The sequence below is a fragment of the Anser anser genome (genome assembly GCF_964211835.1).
Source record: "Anser anser genome assembly, chromosome: 1".
Taxonomy (NCBI): domain Eukaryota; kingdom Metazoa; phylum Chordata; class Aves; order Anseriformes; family Anatidae; genus Anser; species Anser anser.
The window spans coordinates 213422545-213442800 of NC_139720.1; the positions used below are offsets into that span (position 1 = coordinate 213422545).

At 48.3% G+C, this 20256-nt stretch overlaps 1 protein-coding gene across 1 annotated transcript in view; it reads left to right on the forward strand.

Annotated features, from left to right (window-relative positions):
• The window catches only part of MAP6 (microtubule associated protein 6), a 36978-nt gene extending 17169 nt beyond the window's left edge, over positions 1–19809 (forward strand). Inside the window, exons 2-4 of the mRNA XM_083834238.1 lie at positions 5441–5654; positions 6648–6844; positions 19653–19809. Coding sequence (XP_083690364.1) covers positions 5441–5654; positions 6648–6844; positions 19653–19722 — 481 coding nt within the window. The 3' untranslated portion in view covers positions 19723–19809. The remainder of the gene's footprint in view (positions 1–5440; positions 5655–6647; positions 6845–19652) is intronic.
• The last annotated feature ends 447 nt before the right edge of the window (positions 19810–20256 follow it).

Consider the following 20256-nt stretch of genomic DNA (forward strand, 5'->3'; position numbering starts at 1 on the left):
TAGATGCTGATGGATGTCCTCTAGCTGGCTTGGACTCTGCATTCTCCATGGCTGCCTTACAACAGGGATTTGGGGGATTGCTGCATGCCTACAACTGGAGTGCAAGTGGGGGCTCATCCATTTTTAGCATACCCAGACCTCTCCACACTGCTCCATGTCCCAGGTGCTGACTGTTCCTCTGGTATCTCTCTGTCCCTAGGCACGAGCAGCGTCTGGGCTGCTAGCATTGGGGCTGGTCTTCAAAAGATGTGTTGTTCTCTGAGCTCCTTGGCCCTTTTCAACATTTGCTGTCGCCTTCAGCTGTATATCTGTGAGGTTTTGAACATGATCAATAATCCTGCATCCTTGGAAGGCCGAGCTGCGTGGCCTTTGGGCAATGCAATACCCATGATTTGTAGGCTGCTGATTCAAGCAGCTTTCATAAATGGATTGCAGCGTGCTTCTGTTCTGCCAAAAGACTTGACTTCATCCCTTTTGGTACATTAATCATATCTTGCTTGTAGCCTGCTTTAGTCCGTGCTGAATTTGCCCTGTTGAAGGCTCAGCACTTTCCTCACCAGGTCTAAACAGGGATGTCCACAGACACTGGTCCCTCCCCAGCCTGCTCACACTCGCTCCATTGTGCATTGTCAAAGCTTCAAATTCATATGTTAATATATTGCATTGTTTTAGTCTTTGTGCACAGCTCATTAGATACTGGTTTGTCCAGACTGGTTTGCTCTGTGTGCATATATATGCATGTGCCTGCATGCATGCATTAATGGTTGATTATTATTGTTTAAGAAAAAATAATCTTGGGCACCAGGAGTTTCATTACACCATTCACAGTCTCAGCTGAGCCTTACAGTAAATTATTGTGTACAAAATAATAGCATGGGCATTAGAGGATAAAGCTGTCTTTAAGCATCCACGGAAGAGCTGGAGACAGGGCGCTTGATGCAGCAGGCAAGGAGCGGGTGATTCTTGCACTTGCAGTGGCAAATTTTGTACATTGGCAAGAGCATTGCAATAGGAGTTGGCTGGAATTGGCCTCATCACCAGAGGTGGGTGGGATGGGAGGTAGGGTGAAATGGATGAAGTCAGTGTCTTGGGGTGCAGGGGACACGCTGTGTCAAAAAATCAGGAGCAGCAAGAAGTCATCCACATCCAGGACTTCGGACTTATTTCTCTAGGAGGCATGAACACGTTGTGCTGTTTGGTATTGCACACAGGACCTCAGCATGGGGAGTGGTCCTTTATTCCTGAAAATGTCTTAGGAGTCATGTTTTGGCTCTTGCAAGACACTAAACACTGAACAGGCTTATCAGTAAAGTTAACTGTGTTTGTAGGAAGATATATATAGGAGGTTATATTGAGTCCGAATGGAACTTTTCGGTTCACGTTAAAAAAGTGAACAGCTTTAGGATCAAAACATGCATGTACTCTTCATACGAGCAATTCTTTGTGAGCAGAGTAGGGAGGCTGCACCAAAATTTGCTCGCAGCCCAACTAGCCCAATATCTTCTGGTTAATCATGGCCAGGACCAAATAAATGGAGGGAGATGGGAGATTCCTTCAGTGTGGCCATGGGTTGTAGAGAACAACTAACTGCTGAAGAATGGTGTTAGCTATTATCTCAAAGATGTGTTGCTGAAATTTCCTTTGATAAGACTAAATATTCTCATTGTCCATCTAAACAGACACAACTTAAATAAATCTCATTATATGCTGCACTTCAGTGGCTGGCAGTGAGTTGCAGAGTCTGACCAGGCATTCCCATTGCTTTTAGGTTTCCCATCCTCTCATTCCACTTAACATCTCTTTTCCTATGTTAGGAGAAAGAAAGGAGCTGGAAAATATTTGGGAGAGAATAATACATTTTCAAAAACTACAGTTCCAGAAAGGCAAAATTATTTGAAAATCCCAGACAAATTCATTACTTAGTTCGGCCAAAATGCACATATATATTTCCATTTAGTGGAATATTAAGGAGGAATGTGATTTTCTGAAATATTCCTTCTGAAGCAGTTTGCCATTTTGCTTCATAATGGTAGTCAGAGTCATTTCATGTTGTCCTGGGCAGAATAAGCAAAAATGGGAAAGAAAAAAGTTACAGAAATTGATGAAGAAAGTTAACTTTTGATTTTAGAATGAATGAAACATTTGAGGCCAACCATGCTGTAAAGGACTTTTTTTTTTTTAAGTGAAAAATCTGTGTTTTTTTTTTTTTTTGGGGGGGGTGGGCATTAAGCCACAGTTTTCCAGATGAAGCTACAAACGTCCCCTCTGCACAGGACTCCACCGTGAAGTTCCCAGCCTCCCTTTTCTGTGCCCTTCAGTATTTCACACTTGCACATCAGGATGAGGGAATAAGGCTGGGTTTGGTGCCGGTAAAACTGCTCTCACCAGAACCCATTTAACATCCCGTGCTGATTCTGAACAAACATGGCCTCCCCTTGAAGTCCTTTAAAAGCTTTGATGTGGTTAAACCTGGTCCTGTCTCCCTGTCCATCCTCCCTTTGGCTCTGCTCTGGCTGCAGGAGATGCAGGCAATGAGTGCCTACGTGGCTGTTGGTGAGCATCTCCAGAGGGTTGCATGCCATAGCTTGGAGCTCACACCAACCCCATGGTTTGCTGCCTATTATTTTGCAAGACGTCTTCTCATCCCATGCAGTGCTATGTTCTGGTCACGTCTTGTGGGGTTAAACTCCCATTATCTTCCATGGGAGTTTTTCCTGCTGAGCTGGGCTTGGAAAGGTCATCTAATGTCTCACAAAGTCTTTTTTTTTGTTGTTGAGTTTCATTTCGATTTCCATTTGAGGTCAACACTGAGTTCCCAATTGATTCCAATTATACTTTTTAAGGCTGGGATCAGAGCTGTGCAGAAAATCAGGGGACTTGCAGTCTCCATTTCAGCTCAGCCCCTCCATGTCATGCCCAGAGAGCAAGTCTTAAAATCTTCCTGAGTGAAATGGAGAGCCCTGAAAATCTTTAGTGTGGTCACAGCTGGTCCAGGATGGCTCTGGTGGGACTCCACAGGGACATGGCCCAAGCCCTGGCTTGTGTTCCATCACTAAGGTCCAGCCCCTACATGCCTCCATCCTTTGTCCCTATTTCTTTGCTGCCATAAATGACAGCTTGTGCTTAGCTTTGCTGGTGGGCTGTTGGTATGTGGGGGCTGGCCGGCCACCTGGCTGTGGCCTTAGAAAGAAGAAAATTAATTTTACCTGGCATTCCCTCAGCTGAAAACACCATTCAGATGTTCCTTCTGTGCCCACTCGCTGATTTTGAGGAAATATGTTGTAATTTTCATCTCTGAGACTTATACGTCTGCCACAAATGTGACTGAAAATAGCAAATGGGTTCAGAAGTTGCTAGGAAGGGATCAGAGGGACAGATAGACGTGGACAGAGAGAATTATTTTACGGTGTTGAAGCCTTTAAAAAGCAGTTGAAAACTTACTTGTGGGACAACAGTGGATCCTAGGAAGAAGCTTCCTATCTTCGGAGGAGCATGGGATGGAAATTATCAGTGAGGTTTTCACATCTTTAATCCAGTTCTGTAAAGATGTTTCCTATTCCTTTTCTCAAGACTTCCTATGGGAAAGGTATTCTAACAGTGGGCTGCAGAGGACCTTCTGTGGAGGAATGGGTGACATGGTGAACAGCAGCCAAGGGAATATTTACATATTTCCTTCAGTGCACCGCAATTTCATGTAGAACAGCATCCTGCAAACAGGCAGAATGGGTGCGCCTTGGGCAGTGCTATCCAAGCCCCAGAAGGGCTTAATGATATAAGAGGGGGAAGGACATGAAGAAATAGGGGGAAAGAAAATTGGGTGTAGCTGGAGTCGATATTAAGAGAGGATGGAGAGTTGGAGGTGGGATTTGGCTCACAAAATACATCCCTACATTTATGTGAGTGTCTTCATGCATGCTGGATGTCTGTGTTCCCAACAGTCAACAGCCCCAAGAGCCATTCAGGACACCCTGGGCAGGAACCAACCTTTGGGACAGGGAAGGGCTCTGCAGGCTCCGCAGACTGTGTTGCATTGAGTACAAGGACATGGTCACCCTGTAGCTGCCGTGAGACCTCAACGTAGGCATCTTAAAAGGAGGAGCGTGTGTGTGTGAAAGCTTGCTTGAGCTTCTGGCCTCAGTCCAACTGCCTATTTTCATAAAAGTAGAAGCTGAGTATCTTCAGGACCATTTGTCAGATTTGGTTGAAGCTGATTGAGACGCTCGGAGCTGTTACGGGAAGGGACTGAGTGGCAGAGATGTGGTACCCTCACATGGGGCTCAGTGACATAGCCCGTGGGTGGGTAAGTGGGCCAGGGCAGGAGAGACAGGGTCTGCAACCTCCCCTTGCTTCAGAGGTCACAACATAAAGAGAAGAGCTTTATTCCCCAAGGAAAAATCACCCCTTTGCAGAGGGCTCCTGTCACCTTTCTTAGGATACCTCCTGGAGCTTGTCTTGGAGTCTTTAGGATCTGAACACACTGCTTGGGACAACGTCTGAGCACATCCTAAGTTAGCAACACACAGGGGTTTCTCCGTCTCCATTCTCAGATGAAAGGCAGTTTTTAGAAAGAAAATGAAATGAGTTGCTTCAAAACCAGAAACATGTTGGTGCTATGTTGGGACAACTAAAAAATACAAGAGAAGGATGGGAACCAGAATGTGTCCACAGATGCTAAAAATCTTTGCAACATATTGTTGTTTTCTCAAAAAGTTGCAGCTCTGTCTAAAAGAAATGAAGGACTTGTTTTTTTCAGGAACTCTGAAATTCATCTTCATCTAATACAGAAGAGACCATAGCTCACAATACCTGATAAACAGTGCATTTCCTCATCTGCTTGGGTTTACACCTGAGACAGCTTTATTCTTTATTGCTCTTTTATAGAATTAACAAAACTGTTGAGCATAATTTGGTGAAATGTAGATGAAATGGTGTAGATGTGATGCAATTCAGTACTCACACGCATGAGGGTTGGCTGTAGAAAGTTTTGTTTCCCTACACTTGTACCTTGCCTAAAGGGAAGCTTGGTGAGAAGTGTGTGTCCAGGGTTGAGTTACCAACATGCAGGAGAACATGAATTTCGAGGTTGTTTTCTCAATATTTATTTCCACTCTAACCATGAGAATTGGGAACTGCTTGCAGATAGCTTCAGGGCAGAGGTGACGCCAGAAAAGCCTCGATGGTTTCACCCACAGAAGTAGCTACGGGTTGTCCAGTGCCTAAGACTGGCTAGCTTTAACAGATCAAATTTAATTTGAAGTTTTCCTAATGTATCGATGCGTATAAGATGGGGTTGAAAATGAGCTGTGAGATCCTTTTTTTTTTTGGTAAACCTGACTGAAGGCAGAAGCCCTCCCAGTTAGAGCGGTGGGCAGGTTGTTCCTACATCACAGCTATTTTCCTTGTTTTAATTCCTGAACCCTTTTCTTTTTTTCATCTTCAGAAATGAGTTCAGACCATGGATAGACGTCAAGCCTGTGAAAGCTATAAAAGCCAAGGCCCAGTACAAGCCACCGGAGGAGAAAATGACCCATGAAACCAGTTACAGCGCTCAGTTCAAGGGGGAAACCAGTAAGCCTGCTCCAGCCGATAACAAATTCCTGGAGCGCAGAAGGATACGCACTCTCTACAGTGAACCTTACAAAGAACCTCCAAAGGTGAGAAACACAGCGGAAGGGTCCCAGGACCATCACTGCTCCTGGTGGGACATGGCCAATGCAGTAAGGCTGGGCTGAACCTGTCTGTGCTCATTTCCCTGGTGTGGCATCTTCATTTCAGACCAGTGGGTGCATCAAGGGTTCCACCTCGCAGTTGGGGTCTAGTGGAAGTTGATGCACTTTGGAGTCAGAACTTCCTTGTGTCAAACTATAAAGAAGTGAGAATAGGGCCCAAATGAAGTGGTTTTGCTTTGTCATTTCCCAGGTCATTAATCTGGATGGCTTTCTCTTTTTCCCTCTAAAGATATAGGCACACCACACTACACTTTACCCCAGGAACAACCTGGTAAGATCCAGATCTAGATCTGCAATTAATTCAGAGAGCTCCTCAGGTTTTGACAGTAAGCATGGTTGGCTTTGATTAGATGGTAGAAGCAGGTGGATGCAAGACACTGGTGTAGAGTTTACTCAGGTACCACTCAGTGCCCCGCACACCAGCAACCTCCAAGTAATTTTCCTCCGCTGTAGCCATTTATTAGGGAAAAGCAGATGGAGGAATCATGCCCTGCAAGAAAGGTGGGGATTTGTACCTGCCTCTTTGTTCTGAACATCTTTTCTTGCCTTTGACTCCACAGAGACAATCCCTCCTAGGCTTGCAAAGCCCCTCCTGAAGTCAGAGGCAGATAGAAAAATTGATAAAATGTCTGGTAATATTCACCCCGCTCTTTGCTTTACTGTGCCCCGATTTGGATGCAATGGGCACTGCTCTGCTGGCTTCATGGACACTGTGACTTGGGGGCACCAACACCACGAAAGGAGCTGGCCATTTGCAACTCAGCATGCACCCAGCTCCTTCGTGGCAGGGCATAGCTGAGTAGATAAGTGATGTTCGTGATGTTTCTCATCTAAATTTTGTTTTCCACCTGTCCTTGTGTCTCTCTCTCCCTCTCTTTCTACGTCTCTGTGTTGTTTTGCATGTCACCCTCCATGCAGGTGGAAAAGCCTAGCGTAAAGCCTTCCAAACCAAAAAAGACCACAACAAGCCATAAACCCCTGAAAAAGGCCAAAGACAAGCAGATTGCATCGGGCCGGGCTGCCAAGAAAAAGAGCGCCGAGACCTCCAACACAGCAAAACCAGAGGACAAGGAGAAAAGTAAAGAGATGAACAATAAACTGGCTGAGGCGAAAGAGTAAATGTCACTGCACTTTCCTTTCTTTCTCTTTTTTCTTTTCCTTCTTTCTTTCCTTTTTTTTTTTTCTTTCCTTTGATTAAATAAAGGCCACAAAATTAATTAGAGGCTTCTAATCTGCTTTTTGTTCTGATTGTATTAGAAGCTTTTCTGTTTTATTTCCGAGGAGGATTAGTGAATCCTTGTTTCTGAGGTCAGGTTGTTCTGCTTTGCCTGCACAACACGGCTCTGCACAGAGTGAGGGCAAGCACAGGAGGGATGCGGGAATGCACAAGCGGGGTCGTAGGAGATGAAGGTTATGGATCAACTGTGAGTACATCCAGCAGCCTGTCCCTTTCCTTTGGCTTGGTCCTTCAGTGCTTTGACAGCGTGGAAGTGCCCGTCGAGGGGCTGTGCTCTCATCCCTCGGGGCCCTTTTTGGGGTAGGTTGTTGTTCAGTCATCTCCCACTGGTGTCAGCAGGCAAAAGCCCTTGGAGAGGATCAGAGGTTCATTTGTGGTGCCATGGATTTGCCATAAATCTGCTAGAATTGGTGGTGTGGCTGAGAGCCATTTCTTCTGGTGAAACCGGTGGGAATTTTGCTCCAGAAAGCAACGGGGAAGGAGATCCCATTGTAAATAAAGGGCCAAATCTTCCCCCAGGGTAGCTGGGGGGTAGCTGTGGTTGCACCTGGGCAGCTTCACCCCTCAAGACCACTAGAGGGCCTTGATTCAAATTAAGAGGGAGGGAAGGTGGAGAGAGCAGCAAAGACTTCCCAAGAGCATGGCAGGCCAGTATAGGTTATCAGCAGGTTGTTCTTCCCCATTGTTTCACCTAGGATATGCATCTTTTTAATTGTTCCTGGTTTGTTTTGAATCTTGGTCTGTTTTCTTCACTTCTGGGGTGCCAGTAGACAGCGCTAGATTCCAGAAAAAAAGGTTTAGTTTGCAGGTGTGGCCTTCCAAGGAATAGAAAGAAATGAGTCACCAAGGTTGGCTAGAGCTGTTGGCCTCCGTTGTTTTGACTCTACTAGTTGTTGGAGCCCGCGTTGGTTTGTAAGTATCCTAATAGGACCATAAACCAGTTGCTGGGATCCCCAGACTCCCTTCAAGCAAGATCTCAGGTTTTCAATCTTACCGTGCCCAACAAGACCCATTTGGAAGCTGCAAGCAGAGGGGGACCATTTGTGAGCAAGTATGGACTAGCCCAGCACCTTCAAATTGATTGGACTGGGTGGATTTCCACAAGCTGGAGGGCCAGACTGGCACTAAATACCACAAAATTTGGGTCATTGAGTCAGTGGGAGCTGGGTCTACGGTCCCAACCCAAATTTACGTACCTAACTCCTGTCTTGGGTCCTACATACATCAGGATTAACCCTGATCTGACCAAACGGAGCTGTTAAAGTCTGCTGTCACAGTTGTGCAGAATAGGTGCAAGTGAAGGTGCAGGGTCCTTCTTTGTTTTTGCAGCTCCATATTTCTATCCTAACACGCAGTCCAGCTTGAAACTTCGAGAGAGTAGACAATTGGGAAGAACGAAGCGAGAGATGGGAAGTAGGGCAGGGAGGCGGTGTAAGAGAAGAGCTTCAGAACTGTGTTGCTGTAAAGATGTTTGAGTGAGGAAAGTCTTGCTGCTGGGACATCTGAGAGAAGTGAAACTACCTAATAGGAAAAGGGATGGGCCGGGAGGGTGAAGAGTCCCATTTTGGAACCTCACCCCGTTAGGATGGGATCTCTTGGAAACAGGCATGAGTGATGGGCTATAAGGCTGAGAGACAGTTTCCAAAGAGGAGGGAAGCTCTGTGGTATAAGGATAGTGACATTTGCTGGCCTTAGTGATGAATAAATGCCAAGTTCAGTGTATTGTGTGATGTGTCCTGTTTGCCTTGCGCTAACAGCCTAAAGCTTTGAGTATAAGTAAGTGTAGTGTTCTGAATTCAGTGGTGTATTTCCAAGCTTAGCTGTGTTAGAACTGTGTGCTATGAGCTAGTCAGGTTGTGTATGTGGAAAATATATATTCATATATAGAAATATATATATTTAAACCTCCGATGTTTAGGAGGAAACCAGGGAAATCCTCCAGGAAGTAAAACTGTGGAAATCTTTGCAAATGTAATGCATTTTCGATGTGCATGCTCCATGGAGACGCTGACCTGTCCATAGTGACCATTGCTTTTTCTGAGTGCTCAGAAGCCCCTGCAGCACTGCTCGAGTGCAAAGCTCAGCTCTGTCTCCAGAGCAGCTCGGTGAAAGGCTTGCGCTGAATTCGCGGAGGGGAACGCAGCTCCCAGCTCTTCCCACCCCATTGCACAAGGGGCAGCTGGCCAGAGGAGCCACAGCTTCCGAGATTCTGTGTGGTTTCTTGGCATTTAGGTGCTTCATCCATCTTCACACTCTTCAATAACGTCCCTTCTTATCTCAGGATATAGCAACAGCCGTGAAGATGACGTGTGGCAGCAGGCAGAAAATGTCAGGAAGGCACGTAGACAGTTACCAACAGCCCAGCACGCTGAGCTCACTGCACACATAGAAAGACCACACAATGCCACGCTCCTGGTTATTTTTTTGCCCTAAATTTCACATTCCAAGTGACAGCGCAGTTGCCACCATCTAGCCTTGAATTCAGTGGTAATTTAGCCCTTGAATTCAATGGGAACCAAATTTTGCCCAAGGGATGTCAGTAAGAGCCATGCTCCGACCACCTAACCCGAGCGTATCCACAGCCTGGATCAGTTACTCAACATCCTGGTCCTCAAGGTTGCTTCTTCTCCATGAAGAGCATCCATCATGGTGTTTGAATTAAATATGAACAGTGAGTGGTCAGAATGTGGCCTTATATTTCCTTAATACACAAAGGTTTTGGAGGTTTCTGACTGCAAAGCTAGACGTGAAGGGCTTGCCAGTGGTCAAAGCGCCTTCTTTAGTGGAGTCACCTTCCAAGGGCCATTTATCTGCCTCGTTTGGACACCTCTCTTTGGGTGGGATGAATGAGCCTTGGAAGGTTTCAATTTTTGCAGAAAGAGCCTGGGAAACCATCAGGGCCTCCATCTTAGAGGGCCACCGAGTAGGGATGTGAATCCTTCCTTTGCTCCATTGCACCAGGTCCTCAGCATACATCTGAGCACATGGTTTAGCATCGCATTTAGTGCCGGGAACAGCAGTAGAGTCAGGCCTCAGGGTGAAATCCTGCATTGCTCAACCTCCCACAGACTTTCTGCCCGTCCGGCCCACTCAGGTTTATCAGAAAGGAGACAAAAACTCTGCCGTTTCAAGTTCACTTTGGACTCTGAGCTTGTCGATCCCACTGGGAAAGAGTGCTCTGCTGTTCTGTTTCCAGCTACCACAATGCTGACTGTTTCACCGCTAACTTGTAATATATTTTTGCTTTCCTTGTAAAAAGAAAAAAAAAAAACAATGTTTTGCTTTCTGCCCTGTGAAAGTTCCTATGCTGTCAGTTGCTTGCTTTCTCATTTTCACTGTATTGTACTGTTTCTCCTTTCTGCAAAATGGTGCTAACTGCTTACCAAGCTCCTGTTTTCTGACTGCTTTGCACACCGATCACCTGCTTCTTCATTTGCAACGCGTCTGGTGTAAAAACACGGCTCCCATGAATTCCACAAACTCTTGCCTCTTGGAGGCAGATAGGAAGTGTCTAATTAATATTTTGTGGCCTGGGTTTGGTTGCATATCACAAATTGTCTCTTGTAATGTGTTAAGCACACCTCCTCGTGGTGCTTTTTCATTCTTGCTGTTCGTATGAGAATGACACAGACACACACACACACACAGACACACACACACAAATTAATGTATAGCCAATTGATTGTGACGTGCTTGTGATCTTTGCTTGCTCAAAGGGTTTTTTCTTTTTTTTTTTTTTCCAATGATAAATAAATGCTAAAGACGAATACCACCTCCTTGATCTTGTTTTCTCGATAAGAAGCACAGCTAAGTGAAATACCCTCCCAACTGTAATCAGGTTTGGATGCCCGCCCTCCATGCCTGCCGTAGGGATACAACTGAGCTGTTGCAGTCTGACTCCCTTTAGGTGCCTGCTGCCCTCAGACTAGCCTGACGCGAAAGCTAAGCGTTTGCAAAGGTGAAGATGGACAGTGAAGTCATGTGGACGGAGCAGGTAGTTGGCTTTTATTTTATATACGCATACCGTGTGTTGAGCAGAGCGTCCGTGCGGTGAGTGTCTGGCACGCCGGCTGCTGCTGCACCTCGCTCGTGTGCACGCTGCACCGGAGCAGAGAGCAGACACCGGGCTCCTCCGGGAGCTGGAGGGAGGGGAGATGCTGTGGCCCCAAGTGATTTATTTACACGCCCTTTCCCAACTGCCTACAGCTTTCGCTTGTGCCCCGAACCTCCTGAAGGACCCACGAGGGGTCCAAGGGCTATAAATCCATGCTGAAAGGAGGTGGCAGATGCTTGGGATGAGCACTTTCAATGCACAGCAAGCCTGGCCAGCTTTGAACAGGCACTTGGCACTGTGGAAGTGCAAAGCACTGACTTGTGCATTGGTGGGAGTGCTGGCTCTCTGGGAAAATAGTGGTTCAGAACAAAGCAGGGCTGAGGACACAGCTTGGTTTCAAAACGGTGAACCCTACTCTTAGTTTCATCTCTTTTTTTCTTTTACCTAGCCTGTAACCTCCTACCTGCAGTTTTTATTTTTGACCATGTTTTCTCTTTTAATGGATATTCCAATAACATCCCCACCTACCTGGGAAAAATTGCCTGCTTTGGGGCTGTATGCTGAAATCTCTCCTCCAGCATTGTGATGCTGCCTTCCATGGAGCACTGACCTTTTTCTGCATTGCCATTGCTGGGTGCTATTTTTCATCACTGCCTCGTTTACAGCTCACTTTCTGAATTTATTCCATCTGTGACTACATGCTAACAACAATGCTGCTTTCTGATGTCCTGCCATATCACTGCCTTCCCTCTCCCTTCTCCACCAGCCTCATCCATTCATCCATCATGCATAACTACATGAGTTCTGAAGTGTTTCGGCTGGGCTGTAGGTCCTGGGATTTATCATTTCACCCCTCCACAGTTCATACTGGAGAAAATGTTCACTCTTAAGAGACTGGTCATTGATGGGGCTTATCTGCGACAGTACATGTTGGCCTGCAAAATGTTTCCACCAAGACACAAAGGCAGAGTGTCCTTCCCCTGCCGCAGCATGGATATGCGGTCTGGTCCCACCCAGGCACCCACACTCAGTGCTGGAGAACATCCCCTTGCTGCCCTATTGCTCTCTGAAGTTGCTCCACATTGCAAAGCCTGCACACTTGGAGGGGATTTGATGGTTTTCTAGGAGAAAGTACCTCCTAGATGCTTTTCTAGCAGACAGCAGGACCAATTGGGCTGAGACCAAGCATTTGGGACCTGGGCTCCCTGTTCATCAGCCATCACTGTCTGAATCCACTGCTACTGACTAACTCATTAATCTTCACCAGGTCATTAGCGACAGGCACTGCCCACCCATTCCCAAGGGCTGTTGTGAGAGTGATGTCTCTACAAAGCGCTGGAACTGAGTTACTAAAAATTAAATGCTTTGTCTTAGAAGGAAATTTGGTGTGGAGGCGCTGGCTGGGTGTAATCCGGTGCTTTCAGATGCATCGTGTGCTCACACACCTGGGAGACTTGTGCAGGGGAGGATGAAGAGGTTGGGGATGAAGAAATTGGTGCCTGATGCTCTCCATCCCTCCCTTTGTGGGATGTTGCCATTCCTGGCATCAGATGGGAGCTGGAGCTTGTGTGGCTTGGGCACAGGACTGAGGTTTACTTCTTGCTGTTACCAAATCTCTGAGCTTCCTCTGAAAACCTCACTGACCATTACCTGACGTCCCTGGCTGGTAAACAGGGGCAGGAGCAGGGGTATTTCATCAGCTGACATGTCAGCCCTTGTACAAATGCAGCCTCTTGCTTCTCAGGATCCTTTGGACTTGGGGTTTGTTTAGAGGTGTGCCAGCGCAGGAGAGAAAGGGACTCTTTAGGAAGATGTCTCTGCCATAGCTGGCACCTCCTGGCATCCAGGGAATAACCACCCTCCCCAACAGCAACGCCAACATGAGCTGAAGAAGAGGAGCTGTGCAGGAAGAAGTGTGAAGACATGACCATGCTCAGCACCACGAACAGAATCTTGCACATTGCTGCAAAATATCGTGATGTGCAGACACCGACTTCAGCTCTCCCCATTTCGAGCAGTGTCTTGGTAAGTTTGATCCAGTTGGGGATTTCACAGCCTGCCTCAATTTGCCCTTATCCCCACGAGGTTTTTGGGCTGGGAGTGATTCCAGTAATGCAGCTGAGCCTATTCACAACTCAGATGTCTGCAGGGAGGGGTGGCACAGCTCTGAGTACTTCAGGACTGGCTGTTTATCGTGAACTGTGGAGATTGCTTGTAACCAGACTTATTTTCTGTTTCAGGGCGCCTTGGAAACAGCTGCCTGATGAGGACTGTCATGCGGAGGAGATGTGAGCCCAAGGATGAAAGAAAGGCCTGCTAAGGGATGCAAGGCACCTTTGTGCTGTCTAAAACGCCAGCTTTCCCTGCAGGGAGCCTAATCCACGGAAAACAACTGCCAGAAAATGATGGATGAGGAGTAGTGACAGATCCTGGGGATGTGTGAGGGCACTGGGGCATCGTAACCATAACCCCTCCTTCACTGTCAGCAGTTTGCTGGTGCGAGAGATGGAAAGGGGGAACACTTCTGAACCCCCCCTTGTTGTCATCTCTCCACCTCCCACCCCACCCTAGCCAGAGCCACGCTGCAGCCCTCAGCCCCCAAGAAAAGCTGATTCTTCCCATATATCTGTGAGGAGCATCCTGGCCTGTGTCAGGAGTAGTGCAGCCAGCGGGGCCAGGGAGGTGATCGTCCCCCCGTGCTCTGCTGTGGTGAGGCCGCACCTCGAGTGCTGGGTTCAGCTTTGGGCCCCTCGCTACCAGAAGGACATCGAGGCCCTGGAGCGTGTCCAGAGAAGGGCTCCGAAGCTGGGGAAGGGCCTGGGACACAAGTCCTGTGAGGAGAGGCTGAGGGACCTGGGGGGGTTTGGGCTGGAGAAGAGGAGGCTCAGGGCAGACCTTATTGCTCTCTGCAACTGCCTGAAAGGAAGGGGTGGGGAGCTGGGGGTCGGCCTCTGCTCACAGGTAACCAGGGATAGGACCAGAGGGAACGGCCTCAAGTTGTGCCAGGGGAGGTTCGGGTTGGAAATGAGGAGACATTTCTTCTCAGCAAGAGCGGTCAGGCATTGGGACGGGTTGCCCAGGGAGGTGGTGGAGTCCCCGTCCCTGGGGGTGTTCAAGGCAAGGTTGGACATAGCGCTTAGGAACATGGTTTGGTGGGTGACAGTGGTGGTAGGGGGATGGTTGGACCAGATGATCTTGGAGGGCTTTTCCAACCATAATGATTCTAGGATTCTACCCTGCCTGGCTCTGGGAGGGGTCTGGGTCCAACCACGGGTGAGGAGCACACTTGCAGGGCTCCCCTGGTGAATTGGTGCTTTGGAACCACAAGGCAGTGGACATCCTTGCTCCTGCTCCGTCCCCTCTCCCCAAGTCCTTCTCCAGCTCCTTCCCATGCATTTTCAATGCCCTCACCACCCCACCATACCCTGTCCACCCTCCACAACGTCTTCCTTCTTACCTTCAAACTCATTTTCCCACCATCCTCCCTGCAAGCCTCTGCCCCACAGCTACTTCCCCAAGCCTTCCCTTTCTCCCACTTTCAGCACCTCCAGGGCATCCCAAATACCCACCTCTACCAGGGATCTTCTCCTTCCCCTCCCTGAGTTACTGTCTGGTGTCTGGTCTCGTCTCTCTTGGACTGTAAGCCTTTTTTCTTTGCCTGTACTGTGTGGTAGCATTCGCTGCTTGGAATAAACAATACCTCACCCTCCGACGGCCCTTTTCTTTCTCTCATTTCTTGGTGTGGCTTCAGTGGCTGTGTCTGCAAGTGCCCGGTGTGTTTGTCCTCATGACCAGTCCTCAGTTGGTCCTGCTACCACGGCTCTGTCTGTAGTCTTTTGGGATGGCTCTGCTTGTGTTTCTGTTCCTTGGTGCCTTTCTTTCTTTTTTACAGCCACAGGGACAAGCTTTGTTGTCTAAGTGGGAGCCTGGCATATTCAGAGCTGCGTGACTGTCTGTCCTTTGCAATTTTGATGCATCTGATAAGAGCTTGGCCTTTCTCCAGCATTGTGTAGAGATGTCCTGGGCTGGCAGGTGGCTCAACAAATGCAGCAACTGAGGAGAACAAAGGAGAAGTCTTGTAGCCCAGGGCAGAAGAAGCTGATGTTAAAAGAAATGTATTTCCTATATGTCAGAAGAAACCAACGTGGAAGAAATTGTGTTTCTCGACACAATAGAGAAAGCAGTGGGCAGAAGTGCATCGCTGGAAAACCAAGCAGATGCACCTCTCAGGGGAAGAAGCAGAAGCTGGCTTAGCAGCAGGGCATGTTTCAGAGATAGATGCACAGGAGGCTTCTGGAGGTTCAGAAGATGCCCTGAACATCTGCTTCTTCCATCCCGGGCTTGGACTAAACCTGCCCATGGTCCCTTCACCCTGTGAGAACAGCAGGGACCCAACTGTGACGAAGTCTCAGGGGGCCCCCTGCTCTCTCCTAGCTCACTGTCAGCCTTCCTTTTCCTAATTTATTGCCTGACAGTGCTATTTGGTCCATGCTGGCTGGAGGTCTCAGTACACACCACTCTGCCAGAAAGCAAAGGAGACTCTTTCCAAGCTGAGCGAACAGCCAGGCTCACAGTGTGGCCATCTGTCTTGGTTTCATGGGCCATTTGCAGATGTTAGGTCAGAAGACCTAACTCAAGGCCAAAGTGAAGCTTGTTGGGCATGGATCAAGCAGTGCTTGGTCCCCCAGGCTTCCTTCTCTGATGTTCTGCCTGACTTTGGCAGTGCAAGAGCACACAGAAGAGAGGAAATGTATGGGGAGGGTCAGTCCTCCCTATGAGAATCCTGGAGATACACTCAAGGACAAGTGAGACCTGCAGCTGGGTTGTGCTGACTTCTCCAGGCTGTAGGAATTTTGGTGTAGATACTGGAGTGATGCAGTGGGAAAAGAGGATCACTTGGTGTGGGCAATAGCTCCCATACCTACTCCCTCCTGCTGTGCTTTCACTGTGCCTTCTCTTCCTCCAAACTCATACTCTAGGCTCCAAAAGTGAAGAAGCTCTAGAGCAGTGTAAAATAACAGCCAAAAATCTCAGCTGCTCAGCGTTAAGGAGTGAATGTATTTAGGACAAGATGCCTGCATGACACTGGGGTGTCTAGATTAGATCCAGACCCAGGCTGAAGCAGTTCGTTTGCCTGCTGTAACTTGCAGGTATAGCTCCCACTGCTTGGTGCTGCTGCTTTTTCCAAGGGATGTGACGGAGACCAGATGCTGAGTACAGCACTAAGGCTGTTTCCCAGGACAAAGAAGACTTGTGTTTCTGTCACTGCTCTACTGAAAGCAAACTTGGTGTGCAAAGTACAATAAAGCATTCAGAAGAAGTGACTGACCATGTTTTCTAACCTCATTGTTAAAGTGTGTGCCCAGGAATAGATGAGCATATGTCTTCCAAGAAACATGAACCTGTCACTGCTATCCTGGGCAAGCGCCCCAACCAAGAGGTCAGTTCTTCCCCAGAGGACAGCCGTCTCCTCACCTGAGTTATCTGGGAAAGAAGAGACAGATTTCTCATGCTTCTTTGCAAAAAAATATCCCTTTGATATCAGACTTCACAGATATGTGTGCCTAGAGCTGTGTTGCTGTTCCTGAGCCACCACGAGAGGATTCCTTCTACTTCTAGTTGCTCTTGAAAGCATTGTCTAATTTTCCGTGTGCCTGGAGTTGACTCTGCTTTATGACTTCCGAATAGTTAAACTGCTTTGAATGAAGATAATTTTGCAGAGGAGGATAAACATCACCAGCTCTGTTTTGATGTGAGGCCACCAAAACCTTTGGAGAAACAGGGGAGGGGTGAGCCATGGGCAGGTCCCCCACATCTGTGAACAACGGGATAACTCCGCCAGGACCCACCATCGTTGGAAGCAAGTTTGGACTCCAAGGCACAAGAGCACAGTCCTTGCAAGGGATGTTGCCCATCAGAAGTGTCTGGAGGTCCTGGTGTGCTCCCTGCTTTTACACCAGGACCAGCAAAGAAAAGACCATGCCAAGTGTGTTCGTGGTGGTCATCTGGCTTTTTCCAGACACCAGGTGCTGCCTCTGGGAAATGAACCCCTGCTGAATTTTCTACGTTTCTGTCTCTTGGCTGTAACCTGAGTAATGATCTGTCACCTCCAATCCACCCGTTCTCCATTTCTCACCTTGTCACATCACGTAATTAACCTCTCCTTCACAAATGGGTTTCACCAGGCAAAGGTTGGCCGCCGGCAGCCCTCATGCATGCAAAGATCTCCAGCCTGTTTCCTTGCTTGGCTGAGACAAAGACTATTTCTAAATGTTGCTGCTTTTGTGTTAGGACTTGTTACGGTTCAGGATCTGTCTTTCTTTCCAACCCTCTGATTTTCACCCTCCCAGCACACTCTTCCCAAGGCCGGTACCCAGGGCTGGACCTCGTTGTGCAGCCCCACAGAGAGCAGCTGGGGCTTGTGAGAGGCTGTGCAATGCTGCATTGTCCCTGGGCACCAACACCTGGGGAAAATAATGTAATTACCTCCCCCTCTATACTCCTCCCTGCTTAAAACAGGTTCTGAATGAGATTTACTGGGAAGGACAATCACGCGATTCTATGTATTCGATGCAAACAAAGAGGATGGGGATGGGGATGGGACACAGCCTCTTTCTCCTGCAGGAGGCTGGCTCCTAGCCAGTCTGTGCTACAGAATCACAGAGTCACATCTACATGGCTGTACGACGCACACACTCACGAGGAAAGGGCCAAGGGATTAAAACGGAGCAGTAGCCACCCTGCAGACACGCACTCTACATGCCAGCCTTCATGGCTGCCTCAGCAGAGGCACCATAGTGAGGTTGCTGGAAAGGGTGAGTTCCCCTGAAAACTCCAGCAGGGTTGGACACCAAACCCAAGGAAGAGCTGGGATTAGCCTGGCATTGCCCTGCTACAACCTGGAGCATCACACAACACAGACGACCTGAGCTTGGGCCCCATAGGTGCTGCATCACCCCATAGTAGACCAGGTGCAGACACCTGGCTGCTTCCTTGGCACCTGGAGTAGCTGCGGGCAGCTTTCCACCTTCCCAGTGGTGTGCAGGTGCCCTCAGATGTGCTGCCCACTGGCAAGGACATGCCGACCTCTACAGCCTTCTCCAGAGTCCAGAAAAACAGGTCCTGTCCCAGCAAATGTCTGCGCATCGGCAGCACAGGGCTGGTCGGACCTGACACGGACAGCTTCCCAAAGAGCTGCCCTGAATTATCCCTCATCCTTTTATTTAGGGTGCTGGGCTCACCCCATTCCCAGTTAGGCAGCCAGTAAGCTGGCAGGACTCCTGCACAAGCTGTCCCCAAACAGTGACACTGGGGACACTGGGGAAAGACCTTGCCAGCCTCTGCCAACCACTTCTGGCAATAAATGGCTCTTCCCTGTAAGCACGAAGGGCAGGACGAGGGCGAGTATTTGAGCAAGAGCTGTCCTCCCGTGGCTCAAACATGGTGTTGCCCCATGAACCTCTTGTACAGGGCAGGTTTGTCTCAAGTGTCCCGTTTTTTTCTGGTGTCATCGGCCAAGGAGATGGTTATAGCATCTCTTCTCCTGGCCCCAGTGCCAGCCTCGCCTTCCCCTCATGAAGATCCAGGCTGGGGTTTTTCCCTACACAAAGCCAAGGGCAGGCTTGGGAGGACACAGGGGGGGTCTCCTTAATTCAACCACCACACAAAGATCCATTTTAAAGCTGAACAGGTTTCTCCTGCTTCTCCATTTGCTTTCTGCAGCCTCACAGATCCCTCCCCATCCATCACACGTCTTGCCTCAGCCCTGGAGATCTTCCTTCTCCTTCTCCTTCCTCATGAAGATGAATTCCCCTGTTTCCTACACTTTCCTTCCCTCTGCACCCCCTCCACTCTCTTCCTCCAACAAACCCTATCCTTCCCTCCAACATCCATCCAGAGACTGTCCCCACAGCATCTACCCTACCTCCAGAGCCTTGTTCCCTCTTGCTCCATCCAAGGCCACCCCAAACCTACCCTACAGGAGCTGTAGTTTCCCCACAACATGTGTTGCATAATGCAAACTTGGTGCTCACGTTGATGCTTCTCTGCTGTTTTACCCCAAAGACAGAGCTGGCCCCAGAGATCCTACAACACAGATCCTACACCTCAGTGTCACCAGCACCTCCTGGTGTCACCAGGGGTCACGGAGGTGCTCTTGGATGGGGTTTAGCACATGTTAGATGGGCTTTCTTTCCTTTTTTTTTTTTTTTTTTTTTAATGGGCACTGGGCACTTCCTGAGCAGCTCAAGAGCTCCCCTGCGCTATAGGGCTTTCCCCGCCTGCCTTGAGGGAAACAAACTGCTTCTTTGTGAGACAATTTTACAGCGAGGTGCTCTTTCGTTGCAGGTTATAATCAATTGGCAAGCATTTTTCATAGCTGACCCATGGTCCTCATCCCAGCTAAGTCAAGAGCTCCAGCCCTCCCGATTTTATGGACATCCATGGGTTTTGGAGCAGCTCCTTGCAGGGACGAGGACCAGGCTCACCAACCGTCCTGAGAACATACCAAACACGTGCGGGCTGCATGGGAGTGCTCTGCAGAGCCAATTCTAGCTCGGGGAGGACATTTTGTTTTGGTGCACCAGCCAGTTGCTCTGCCAGCTTTGCAATGATGCTCTTTCTCTGCTTGCAGGACCCCTGAAAAAAACCCTGGTGCTACAGACCAAGAACCAAGTACCTTAGTGCAGGACCAATGCACATGAAGCTGAGCACTTTCTTCTGAGCAACGGTTGGAGCAAACGTATAGTCTGCATGAAATGTGTATCGTCTGGCTGGCATATAATAAAGCTGATGATCAGAGTTGAATGATAATTTCTCTTGTCTCCCAAGTACTGAGAAGTTACCAGGATCTGTATAATGCAGTTAGCATGACTGTGCCTTGATTTATTTTCAGTAAAGTCAGAAAAAGAAAATGGGTCCAGTTCTCCCTTTATTCAGTGCTGTGAAATGGCACTGTTTTCATTGCTCTCTCTTATTTACACAGGCAACAGGGAATTCAGATTCATAGACGGAAGCATCATACTGGGTTTCAGAGGTTATCCAGGAAGCCTAGCTGACACTCTCAGCAGGTCTTTTCAAAATCCTTGTAAGCTTTATAATGCACTATAAATTCTCAGCCACTGTCAGGAACCCACATTCAGATGTTACCAGGTTAAAAATGTCTTGTGCAGCATCTGGAAGAGCAGCTGATCTCCCTGCTATTGCATTGTAGCCAAAAACATCTCAGGTCTTTTTCT